Below are 13,417 nucleotides of genomic sequence, written 5' to 3'. Positions count from 1 at the left end.
AATAAATGCACTCTTTTCACTTGAGAGCTTTCTGCCAAGAAATTACACAAGTACTTGGGTTTTTAACTTTTTTCCTAAGAAGTAATAAGCAGAAATAATTTTCCATTATCAAGATAAAATTGCAAATAGACATGGAAATTTTTAATATTTTCATGCTTCAAAAGTCAATCCAAAACAAAGCAAATGTAATACTAGAAATCTTTTAAACTTACTGACTGTGAGGTATGTTATAACATTGCAGCAATGTGGTACAAACAGTTTCAAAGATTCCTCCGGTCGGCACTAGAAACAATTATAAATAGCCATTATAATTTGTTTTTAAAAAAGATGCAACACAAACTCAGCATTGACATTGATACAAATCTTCTAATAATATTACTGAGTAAGAAGCACAGACTATTCTCAACTTAGCAACAATTCAATTCAGAGTCCATATGACTTCATGGGAAGCCTGGTCTAGTACCAGATCTGCAGGTTGGTGACCCTGCCATGGCAGTGGGAGTTGGAACTTGATGATCCTTGGTGTCCCTTCCAACCAAGGCCATTCTATGATTTTAAAACATTGATTAAAACCAATATTAAATTTAACTTAAAAGCTATTTTTAAAAAGTACTGCTATATACAACCTTTTAGTATATTAAGAGGCCCCTGTACTTTTAAGATATAAAAGATTTTATGCAAGAAAGTAGTATGGACTTCTTGATTTTCTATTTTTTTTTTTAAACTGAAAATGGAGTGAAATCAGTGCATTCTCTCTCACTTTTACTGCAGCTCGACACATATCTGCAACCATTCGACCAGCAACTCTTGTCTCAAATATATTTGAAACAGCAAAGTTGAAAACCTTCTCCAAAGCAACCTAAAATTAATAGAAAAGGACAGAGGTTAGCTTTTCATGTACTCTTTAAAAAAAGAAGAGAACTATGATAAAATGTTTGCCCTTGCACAGAAGGCAGCATCTACATATAATATTGTGGGTTTTTTTTAAATATATGGTAACAGACATGATTCACATTAGACATCAGAACAGAGAAGGCAGATCAGTTCTATTCAATGCCTGAAGATGAGTAAAACTTAACCACTCAATTTAATTACACTAGAGAATAAGAAAGGATAGAAAGTTATGTGTGAATTAACTGCTCATGAAAAAAATGTTATCAGTTTACGTGCACCTATGCTGACTGGCATATTTATTGCCTTGAGCTATAACAAATGTTGGTACAATAGCAGCAATGATAAAAAGGTTAATCAAAATAGTTTCCTAGTTTGCAGCCTCTCACTGCTTTTCCCACTGCCATATTTGCTGTATTCATAAAAAATAAGATGACATGATCCAGTATTATTACAATCCATTCAGTTAAAGGAAGATTTGTATTCTTTCCCCTGGGCCCTATCCATGTTTAAAAACACAGTAATTTAATTGATGGCATGAAGGGATGTCCAGCTTTCAGATGGAAAGACATCTAAAATGTTCACCCTGAGAGAAAAGAAGGCCAGACACATTGAGCTGACTGATCAAAGCTTGAGGATGCTTCTGAGAAACTATGTAGTAAAGCAGTCTTCCCTGAATAAGGCACAATCTGTCCATATGAAAACTGTTACTTCATATGCATAAGTGCAGTAAAGCCAAGACATCCTTTATTTAACAAATAAATATTAACCATTTTAAGTGGTTAGCATATATTAAGGAGCTTATTACCAATACCTTACAAGGCAAGCTGAATTATAAACAATGTAAGTTGTTCACTATTAAAATAATCACATGCAATAAGGAAAACAAAAAAGAATTTGTATTCACAAGAAGATTCCAACCGTAAGCATACCTAAGTGTCCAAAACAAGGATTCAAAATGTAGAAACAGCATCTCAAAATATAAACAGAATAAAGTGTGTTACCCCAAACACCAAGGAAAGAATCCATCTATGTAACAATATGGATTCCACACACCAGCCCTGAGGGATTTTAATACAGACTGTTTTTCTGATCTTATCAGCCACGTGACTCCCTGAACTCCTTTTGCTCAGTGGAAGAAGAGGGAGATAGGAGAAAAGAGGAAAGTGGAGACCCAGGTAAGTCAGCATTAACATCCAAAAATATGAAAATCTTTGTCAAAAATGACAAATTGATAAAGCTGTAAGAATAATTTGCCCTAGCAATTATCATTGGCTATAAAATGATCATCTCCTGATGCTAAGAACTCTGTATTGATGTGTATAAAAAAAACAAAAATTCACATGAAGTAGTAAACTCTCATAGCCCCACCCTTGGTGAAAATGTGTAAGATCGCAATGGGACAATGCAGGAAGAATCTGAATTCGTTAGCACTTCACAACAGGAAATTAAGCCTCAAAGTCATACAGAATGGTGTTACGTTTTACATACCTTGAATATATCTTTTGAACACTGAGTGAAGACTGTACTGAAAGTAGAAGATAAACCTAATTCAACTAGACTCTCTAGATGAGTCATTTTCTCTGTTTCAGTCTCCTCTCTGGTTTGTTCCAGCGTGCTGCTCTCTATAAGTCCAAAACATCTACAGAAATGAAATAGGTACAACTGTAGTAATTGGAACAAGGAATCAGTATTCAGTTCTTCATATCAAGCTTACACCTATCTCAAGTTTACTTACCTATCTATAAACTGTAGTACAAAATCTTCAAATTCAGCTGTTGCAGAGCACAATTCTCTTTCCACCTACAATTTTCCAATGCACAAGAACAAAGTCAGCTTTTCTTAGGAAAACATAATATCAAGTGTATTTCCACTATCAGCTGCTTCAAAAGTACATTCAAGTTTTAAGTGATAGAGACTACATTTCCCACCAAACAAGAGTTTGTACAGTTTCAAGTACATTACATGAAATAATTCCTACATATACTTTGTGCTGCTTAACCCAACAACCTGGCCTTGATATTTAGCCAGATAGCCTCTCAAGGTGAAATGGGGTTTGTCTCTATGGATACAACCTTTAGCCTTACTACTGATCTTCCCTTCCAGCAGGATGTCAGCGAGTGCCAACTGTGGCAGCAGACTTGGCTTTGTTGACGTATTTGCGCTACACATTCACTGTACCAACTCTACTGTCAGCTCTGGAGTGCTACAGCCTCAGGGCAAGGAAGTTAGCTTCCCAGCAGCTCTCTGACCATTCATCTGTAGCTATTATCTGCTCTCAGAGCTATATCAAGAGTCTCCTAAGCAGTGGACAAAACATTCCACATGACAGTTACAACTGCAAGAGTGGATACTGGTGCTGTCCTATTCGGAATCTTCTAGACGCTATTTGTTTGAACTTCTCTATCAAAAATTGAATCTGAAGTCTAGCGAAAAATCAGAGAAAAAATATTTTCCATTCTCTCCTGTATTTTTTTGGTATGTGCAGAAGAAAAAAGGATAAAGTGGTTAAAAAAAAAATCACTGGAAAACAGGTGGGGAGACAAAGTCTAACAAAGAAGAGGCAGCAAAGCTAAAAACATAGAAAAGAGAGATGGAGCTCACTGTCTAGTGATGTTATCTCTTAATCAAAAGAGATTAAGAAGGATCTGAAGAGATAGCAAGAGAATCCTCATCAGAAAAGAGAAACCTAGCTACAAAAACACTTCAAAGGGATACAAAGAGATACAACTATTTTGAAATAGTTTCCCATAGCAGGGAAACCCTTAAAGGCTCTCGAGAGAGTATCCGCTTACTGAAAAATAAACAGAAGAAACCTCTTTCACACTTTAATTTTTAGTAACAAATGTCTTCCTGACCAATTCCCTTCCAGATATACCCAAACAACCAATTAGTTGCCCTTTAAACTGCTCTAAGCTGGACTATTTTTGAAGAAGAAACAGTAAGTGTATCTCTTGTAACATAGATACCAGCTCCACCACACTGACTAGAAGCGAATCAACAAAAAACTGAAGTTATCCACAGACATTTTTTAACGTAGCTTATCTCCATGAAAAGATTGCAGCAAGCACATCATACTTCTGAAGACAATTAGATTGCTAGAAATTATGCTGAAGTCTCTAAGTTATAGTTTCATTTTTACAACTGCATAGTGCTCTTACCTCTGAAAGATCATCCCTTTCTTGCAACACAGATGAACAATCTACTAAAGGCACCAAAGTTGAAAATGTTGCAATAAACTGGAATGTAATCTGTTGAGAGTTGCAAACAGCTTTTTAATAAATGCTGTAATCTGCACATTAAAAAGCTTTCCCAATTAATGACAGCTAAAACAAATTATTACACTAAAAAAATTCTACAGATATATTCTATTATATATCTATTATATATTATACAGATATATTCCAGTGCAAAACATCAACAATTATTTCAGACTTCAAGTTAAAAACTAAGTGAAGTTGTAACTATGCAAAGAAAAGTATTTTCTGGTAAAATAACACTTTCTGTTGGATTTTGAAGTTAAAAAGGCTGATGTTTAAATTGTTTCAATAGTTAAGGAAGATGAAGCCCTCATGACATGGGCTTTCTCTATTTGCTACCAAATTTGGAAGATCTTTTTTTTTGGGGGGTGCACAAAAAAAATCAGAACAATGCTAGCTCCAGATTGTGATAAAAGATTCATTTGGCATTGTCCAACAAACCAAAGGCAATATCTTAAGTTAGAAGCTTCTACTATCACCTCTTTGCAAGCAGAGTTGTAACACAAACAAAAACAGGTTAAGAATTTCTGGAAATAAAGAGTTTTACTCGCACTCATACGAATATAACAAAAGCTTTCAGATTGAGCTTATTAATACATTTTAAGAAGAGGTAAGACTGATACACTCACCATGCACTTGCTGAAGTCATTTGGATCCACTCCAGGCAGAGCTCTCATCAGCAGAGGTAACATGTGTGTTGGACCTTCAGGAAACCACTTCCCACCAGATACCAGACTACGAGCTACTCCGATTACACAGCTCAAAGTAGCCGTGAGCTGATGAGGTTCTGTCAATGTCTCAAGTGCAGGATATGTTCTATAGGATTTAAGAGCAAGCATATTAGGAAAATGATTGTTTATGATACTATAAACGTGCACCATGTGTGTCATTTTCTACAAAAAGGGTACACAGCTTTTGCAAGAAAAGAAGTTTAAGCTTCTCAGTAGTTCAGAATGTACTTTTGGTCATCTTTTTCCAATGGACTTAATGCTGCTGTATTAGAAGCTGTTTCAAAATTTCAGGATCAGGTTAGCAGCTGCATTGTGGGAATTAGTAACTTCATAGACTCCTAGATTCAATGCTATTATGTTCTTCTTGTTCTGCCTTTTAAGGACAAATCCCTACACAAGTGGTGAGAAAGCAGTCCTTACTACAGAACTCTTACTGTTCTACTGCCAGCAGCATCTACATAAGCTAACGTAAGCTGTGGACATCAAAGTGTAAGGTTTGTGTTGCATGTGTGAAAGTTCACCTTGACTGGCTATGAACAGAGTCATTTAAATCCATCCTTAATTTTTTTATTTTAAAATCTGTACCAGCATTTTTTTATTTTTATTTTTACATTAGGTACTTCTCATCAAACTGCATAACACTTCCTACAGCTGTCAACAATCTACAGTTCAAACAGGAGTTACAACACTACCCTTAGCTTTGAGTGATGAAGGGCAAAGGACCTACATCTTCCCAACAAAATGAATTCATAATTGCAGCTAAGGCAAAATTATCACTGATAGACGTTCAGTCTGCTCTCAAATTAGAAACAGTAGTCATGCCCAGCACTGACGTTCACTGCTGTCTCTGTTAAGACATGTTATGCTTGAAACATTTTCCTCTAACAGTAGATTTATGAAGACTTTAGAAACAGTCGAATCAGTATGGTATGGAACTCAGGAAGGGCTCTTTTCAAGACAAATTCCTTTTTCCACTGGTTTTACAACACAAGTTGGAAAAGTACAAAGGACTGCATGGGGAAACAAGGGCAGAGACTAGAAAGCAGGCTGTCCACTGGAGACAGGAAGGAGTTAGTTTTTTGGAATTTCAGGCATCAAGGCATTAGCAGTCATACAAACCAAATGCTTTATATGGACACATACTTCAGTGATTTGCTTACCAAGTCAAAAGCAATGACATTAATTTTAAACAATCTGTAACACACATATCCTGACATAAAACAGAAGTGTTACACATACATGCAGTATCACCATTCATATTTATCTCTAAGACAAAGATGACCAGGTGGCACCACATGACTGGTAAATATACACTATAAAGTTGCTTTTTAAGATGACCCATCCCCATCTCTCAGAAAACAATCACAGAAATGCAGAGAATCTGAGGGACTACCCTACATCACACAAACTATGGACAGCTCCCAGGAATATTCCATTAACCAGATGTTTAAAAAGAAACCCAGAAAAAAAAATCACATCTTCTCTCACAGCTGAGTGCTCAGCAGCGCTCATTAAGCTTAATTTAGCAACTCCTTTCACTAGAAGCAATCACTGCAGCAAGGAGATTGCATGTCATCTAGTAAATGCTTTTTAGTATTTATCCACTGGAAAGAGCACAGGGAGGCTGCCACAGTTCATACTTACTTCTCAAGTACGGGTGGAATTACTAACTCAGGACGCATCAGTGCAAGGTTTTGCAGGGCTTGGGCAGCCTCCAGACTTCCAGTTTTACTAAACATAGCCAGAAGAACAGGCTGAATGATGCATTCTACAAAGTCTGTAATATCCTGATCAGTAAGTTTATGACTATCAGGCACAGGAGTTAACCAGGTCGGCTTCTTGTAGCGCTCACGATGCAGCCTTCTGACAACACTGCTGGGTAACCTCTGAAGCAGTTTCATCAGCTTGTTCTGTTAAATATGTGAGAAATGCTAGTCAGTTACTCAGCAGCAGTAGAACCTGAGGTGCTAACTGACCAACAGAAAATAATCAGTATTTTGAAGCTAAATGGCTGTAACAGATGAAAATTCAGAAGAGCTCTAAAATACTAGGCTCTTATCACTAAACTTCAGTTCCCAAAATACTAAAAGCTGTTCTGCAAACAACTTCTTATAATTTCTTTATATTTATAAGCAACTCATACAAGGTATACAGCCAATAACCAAGGTTACTTACCACTAATTAGGACATGAGAGAGCATTCTCTGCACAATCACACTCAAGTAACATCGCTACACTATGTGTATATATATAGACATATATATGCTATATGCTAGAACAAGTCAGCTCTTTTGGCACTGCTTAGACCAACTCTGTCATTTTTATTTGTACTTTTTCCAGCTATGACAAGGGTATTTTTAAGTATTCTAGCAGAAGACTAAACTAGCTATGCCATGAAAAAGTCAGGCTTTGTCATACTAGATATGCATTAAAAATCTGTTTTCATTTTGGTTAAACAAAACTAGGTTTTGCTACTTTGGAAATGGTAGGTCAGAAACATGAAAGGTTATTCTGTACTCCTGGCTTGAGAATTAAGCATAATCTGAATCATAGTATTGACAAGCTGGAAATTAAATCCTCAAAATATTACACAACCAACAGACAAGCTGGCTACTAGAGCACACACTGCAACTATCAGCACATTTGTTTTGACAATTCTGCTGACATTATAATGAAGTAATTGTTCTGACATGCAAAAAACTCACCAGCCAACGTCCATTGTTTGAAGGATGGTAAAAAGAAGCAATGCTATTGAACAACCCAGACAAGTGCTTCTGCACTAGCTTACTTGGTCCACCCTATGAAAAATATAGCATAGAATTTTATTACACAGGCTAAGTTAAAATGAAAAGATAACATATTAGTGCAAGAAAAAGAGTACTGTCATTTACCACAAGCATACTTCAGAGCATCAGAATGAAATATGCAACCCTCAACTCCCAACTCAGCATTAAGAAGCAAGACTTATCTGACCTGACGAGGTTTGCTCTAAACATGAATAATTTAATTGGCAGGCAGGCCATAAGCCTGCATTCACAGTGGTATTTGTAGCTTCCTCTTCATTTCCAGAATGCCACAGATGGCGGCTAGGAAATAAACCTTTGAATCGCATTCCAAACAGACAGTGAAACAATCTGCTTTTTAACAGTCCTCAGGTAAAAGTTAGCATAAAACATGCTTCTGCTGTGAGCTGAACAGAACATCTGTTTCATTTGCCTTCTTGTTTAAAGCTTTGCATTAATAGTTTTTGTTATGATTCGTGAATAAGTTACTAACCATCATGGCTGTGATCCACATTACTGCATGTCCTACATCATAAGCATTTGTTAAGAACCTTGAAACTACAACTTGATTACTTCCCACCGGAAGATTTAAACTCCTCAAAATTCTGGTGAAAATCTGCATTAAAAAAAAAGAAAAAAAAGAGAAGGTTGTGTACTGTAAGGCAGCCATGAAATAATAACAGCACGGAAAGCTACCATAGCAAAACACTCCTGCTCAAAACTCCAGTTTTGTTTGCGTGGAACAGATATTTTCTGGGCAGAGTAACTACACTATTAGGAACAGATAGTTTCAACTGGCAAGTCTGAGGTGAGGACAGAAAAGACATTTTCACAAGAAGGCCATAATACTTAAACTCCTTGAAAAATTCAGAAGTCTAGCTTTCAAGTTAGCAGCATGAGAAAAATGAAATTAAATATGCATAGCCTGAAATCATATCAGACAATACACGTTCTCTCTCACACCGCTGAAGAGGTGGCACACATAGGAGAGAATGAATTGTTTTCCAACCACCTCCATTACATTTCAGGCAAAATAAGGAAAACACATGCATCTCACTTCATTTTGTTTCACAACTCTCATTTCCCCACAACTACCCCCACCAAAAATGAACTGGAGCAATTAACTTTGATTTGTAAGATTTACTACAGATGCTAATGTAGGAAGTCATGGAGCTATCCTTGTTTGCAAGAGATACATAAAAAAATTAAGTATATTTAAATATTAATATGTAATAATTAAATATTATGTTTAATATTTATAACTGTTTATAGACATTTAATATCTATATTTGTATTATATATTGATATATTTAAGTACTCATGCATTTATATAATATATATATACATTTAATATTTAATTGTAACAAATAATTACAAGGAATGAAACCAAACTCCAAATTCAGTTACAGATGTGAACACAACAGAATAACATCACACATGCTAAAGACCAGCAGTGAGAAGCCAAACCTGAAACAAGCAAGTCTTTCCAGTGTTGTGGTGTAAAAACAAAAATACACACTTGAAAAAGGTCAGCTTTATCAGTTTATTTTAAAAACAAACGAATAGCCACATAGCAGTACCAACTTGTAAAGGTTTTCTTACAAGAGGATAGCTCTAATTAGGTCTTCAAATGAATACACCTAATTTGAAAAGCTGGACCAACGCAGTCTTACACTCATATAGGGAATACACATCACCTCTTACATATTAACACTGAAAATAAACAACAATCTCACAAAAGTATTACCTTTGGTACGTACGGATCCCAGTCAATGTACCCTATGTTGTCAGTGGCCAAGCGAGCAAAAAGATTTACTAGATGCTGAAAACAACAGCAAAAGAAGAAAATGTTCATGAGAATACATCATAAAGGATGAACAAAACCCTTCAATCTACTTTACAGACCCGAGGTAAAAGCCTCCCATGGTACTACAACAACTGAAAAGGTAGACCTCCATCCACCACGACCCATCAAAATTGTATTTCATAATGCATATGTAGGAATCCAACCCGCAGGAGGACAACTCCTTCTAAGCCCTTACAAAGCAGAAAAAAATAAATGATTGTGATATGTTCTGGGAGATGCAGTCTGTCAAAATATACATCTCTAGATCCTGAAATTTTTCTACTGTATTATTCTTCAGTTGAGATACACTCATAGTACTTTTGGAAGGCATAGTCACACTCTTTACTTTTCATGCTCTGCTGTATGTAGTAACATGAAAGACCGAATGCAGTATTTTAGACTCTTAACCATTTACTGTTCTACAGCAACTCCAGATGACAGTGGATGAATAACAGACAAAAAAACAGTTGATTACACTGTATGTCATATGTTTTGTAAAGACGTTAGCTTTCACTTGGAATATGTCTTTTCCCTTTCAAGTAACTTCCACAGAGCTGAAGATGTTTGAACCACACCTTTAGTAAGGCTCAGACCAATATCATACTAAAAAAAAGAAGAATCAGATGGGCGTTAGAGACTCTTCATATTACCAGCTGAAGTATGAAACAAATTGCAGGTGATAACTATAAGACAGATTTCTCAGCAAATCCGTTGTAATACAGCTTAGGCAGTTAAGTTGTTTTTTTCAAACAAAACAGGCTCTAGCTTGGTGTTTTCATCAGCTTCTCTAACAGAAACATGTTCTCTACTTTCACAGACTTTGCACAGAGGATCAGTTGCACCAGTTAATGGAAAGTATCCTAACAGTCTGAAGACTGTGACCTTACCAACATATAAATTAGTAGTCCTCTTACATGCAAGAATGAGAAAGACAGGCTCTGTAGAAGATCGGAGGTTTGTACATTTGTAAAGAAAATCACAGGTATCCAAAAGTGTACTACTCTCCAACAAGGAGAAGGGCTACCCACTTTGGTGCCAATGCATTACCCAGGTTCTTTATAATCTTGATTATAAGTGATATGCCTTGCCATTCAACAGTACTCTGAGGTGGAGTACCTTAACAAGCAATCGCCCATTTATCTAACACTGCTCCCTTACAGTGAAGTTATTTGGTGAGCTGAAAGGGGATGCTAGCCTATACACAGGCATTAAAGGAAACTCAACCAACACATCTCGAAGGACTATTTAGCTTCTACAGGATCCATCCCATTTAAAATGTATTTGCCTGTGGCTGATAGCCAGAATGTTTATAAGTATCTGTTTATATGTATCTGTGGCTTGTAGAAGTCACTGTACTGTATGTGACCCCCAAGTCCAAAGCAGAACTGGAGTGCCCTCAGAACAGGGAGTTATAAGGACCACAGAAAGAGAGAGCACGTGTCCAACTCTCACATCCTGATCATGAGAAAGAACAATCAACCATCACATTCATGAGCTTGTCCAAGTATGGAAATATTTGTCAGGTATCCCAAAGCCTTGATGTTTCTACCGCTAAGATGAAGCTATAGTACAGTCAGAAGCAAAGGCCTTGAATAACCCTGCCCAGTTCAGAGAAATATTCACAAAAGTACAGTTCACCGTTCAAGTCTGAAGGATGAAATAGCTTTTCAAAAGCATGAATTCAATTCAAGACAGTCATAACTGCCACAACACCCAGACAAATGCTACAATTTCTTAAGTGGATTATGTTTGGTTGATACAAGAAAACACTCACTAAGAAACAACCCTTCCCAGGCACTTCAAAGGCAACTCTTTCTGAAGGTTCCCTTCAAAGAGCACATCCAAATCCCGTCAAAGCAAGCTGAGAAAAGGCTTGCAGCAGACAGAGGCTTAAATTGGATCATTAACTCAGAACACATGCATCTAATGATCAACAGCCAAGCCTGATGAGAAGAGCAATCCTGTCCTTAAAAGACAAGACAGAAAAAGGAAAAGTAAAGAAGTAAAAGCTTTGTGGAAAAAAATAAAATGTTGTGCCTTCTGAGCAAACTGTAGAAGTCAAGTGAAGAGAGAAAAATACCACAGACAACTGCTTACTTTAGAAAAAGTGCTGATGATTCTTTTCTTAGACTAGTTGACAGAAACAAGTCAAATAATGGTTCTAGAAGTACAAGCAAACTTGTACTTTTCTGGATAACCATCAGGAAGATACAAAAGTGCCTATAGACAATGATAAATGAAACTTGTTCAGACAGATGGCAATTTTCCAGATTTGAATGACTGCCCTCCTCTAACTGTGATGAAACCTAACTCAAATTAGGATGACCTGTACAGGAGCCTTCTCACACAAAAACTGCCAGAAATGGAATAGGCTGCAAAGGTCATAGCCAATGGTATTTTGGAAATTAGCTTTCTGCAAAGACACTAAGAAGTCTTTCCTGAATATATAGGCAGAAGATTAGTGAAAGAAGCCAGGTCAATGAGCTTATGTTCACACATAACTTGGCACATTGGTAATTTGCCAGGTTTCACTGCAGTAAAGCCAAGACATAGGTCGGCTGACACCAACAGCACCTAGGCTGCTGGTGGCGTTGTCTAGAGAAAGTTTTTCTTCTCATTTCTCAGGTTCATATCTGATCATGAGATGTGTATAACAAGGCATACAGATAGAGGACAGATGATCTTACTTGAAAGATATAGCCCAATGGTATTCTTGGACAAGTAGAGCAGAGCTCTTTATTGAGTCTAAAATATAAATGACAGCAACTTATCACAGTCACTACAAAGTAGAGGAAGGAAGTAACCTCTGGGAGATTTCTTTGAAGGCAGATAATTGAAGATCAACACAGACTCTAAACATAGAAGGAAGCATTTAATAATAGTATAGCAATTAGAATAGAGCCTGTCATCCTGGATACAAAGCCTGACTTTTCCTTTTGAAAAGAAAAGCATTTTTGCGCCCTCACCATGAAAGTAATACTTGCAGCAGTAGTTAGGGCACCTGTTTTGAGTGCATCTTTGCCACACAGGTAGTATGTGGATTATAGGAAAGAATTCAATCAGCGTAGCACAGAAAAAGAACACAGCCATCAGTGTAGCTACAGAAAATTATTTTGATAGTTATTTTGATAGTAGAGACAAGAACAAGAAGGGAAGCACACTAAAAACTGATGACCAAAAGACCGCAACACAAATTCAAGAAAGGGCTGCAAATCAAAAGCTACATTTAAGTTCTTTTGCACTTCAAAATAAGGGTACCAATTTTAGAGGTAGCAAAGTTGAACTTAAAAGTCATGGAAGACATTCTGCATTAGGTATAGACCCACTTATACTGAGGACAGCAGTACAAGTGTACTGTTAAAAGAGAGTAGAAAAATTAAAGCACAGAGTGATTGTACATTAGCTATCATTAGAAGAAAGATATCACGTTACTATTCAAAATTACAGATGTGAAGAAAGTCGCAAGTAATAAAGATCCAATTTCACAGAATTGTAAGTTATAGAAGTCACAATAGCTCTTTGCATCATTGTAAACATTAGTAGGCAGTTTGGAAAATATCAGCATTTCCAGGGTAAAGGAAAGCTGCCTGAGATGGCAATTAAATAATGCTCACAGAGCATAAGCACCGTTCCTTTTATTCAGCCAATCAATTCTTGCTAACAGTCATGACATTAGCACCTATGTCTTCTCATAATAGTAGAATGAAAAAATACCCATTATGCATATATCATTGTTTATCTTCATAACATAGAGTAAGCATTTTTAAATGGATCTCTTCTAGTGAAGATGAATAATCAGTACTTACCCCTTCCCACTGGGGAAGATTTTGAACAGAAACCCAAAGGCCTATAAATTCATAAAACCAAAGCCTGCGAGAGAACATAGACAAAATAACTTTTATGTTGT

The 13,417-nt window shown here is 36.6% G+C and overlaps 1 protein-coding gene across 1 annotated transcript in view; it reads right to left on the bottom strand.

The window, feature by feature from the left end:
- Window positions 1-13,417, bottom strand: part of PSME4 (proteasome activator subunit 4) — a 57,779-nt gene that overhangs the window by 29,902 nt on the left and 14,460 nt on the right. The window contains exons 6-16 of the mRNA XM_065739465.1: window positions 13,317-13,380; window positions 9,412-9,486; window positions 8,158-8,280; window positions 7,587-7,679; window positions 6,527-6,792; window positions 4,781-4,967; window positions 4,053-4,142; window positions 2,630-2,694; window positions 2,383-2,533; window positions 761-859; window positions 213-282 (exon numbers count right to left, since the gene is read on the bottom strand). Of these exons, the coding sequence (XP_065595537.1) occupies window positions 213-282; window positions 761-859; window positions 2,383-2,533; window positions 2,630-2,694; window positions 4,053-4,142; window positions 4,781-4,967; window positions 6,527-6,792; window positions 7,587-7,679; window positions 8,158-8,280; window positions 9,412-9,486; window positions 13,317-13,380 (1,283 nt within the window). The remainder of the gene's footprint in view (window positions 1-212; window positions 283-760; window positions 860-2,382; window positions 2,534-2,629; window positions 2,695-4,052; window positions 4,143-4,780; window positions 4,968-6,526; window positions 6,793-7,586; window positions 7,680-8,157; window positions 8,281-9,411; window positions 9,487-13,316; window positions 13,381-13,417) is intronic.

This window comes from Cyrtonyx montezumae, unplaced genomic scaffold, assembly GCF_038088225.1.
Source record: "Cyrtonyx montezumae isolate F1298 unplaced genomic scaffold, pur_monq_1.0 scaffold_24, whole genome shotgun sequence".
Lineage (NCBI taxonomy): Eukaryota > Metazoa > Chordata > Aves > Galliformes > Odontophoridae > Cyrtonyx > Cyrtonyx montezumae.
The sequence above is the reverse complement of the archived record's forward strand: the minus strand, read 5'-3'. Positions and strand labels throughout refer to the sequence as shown.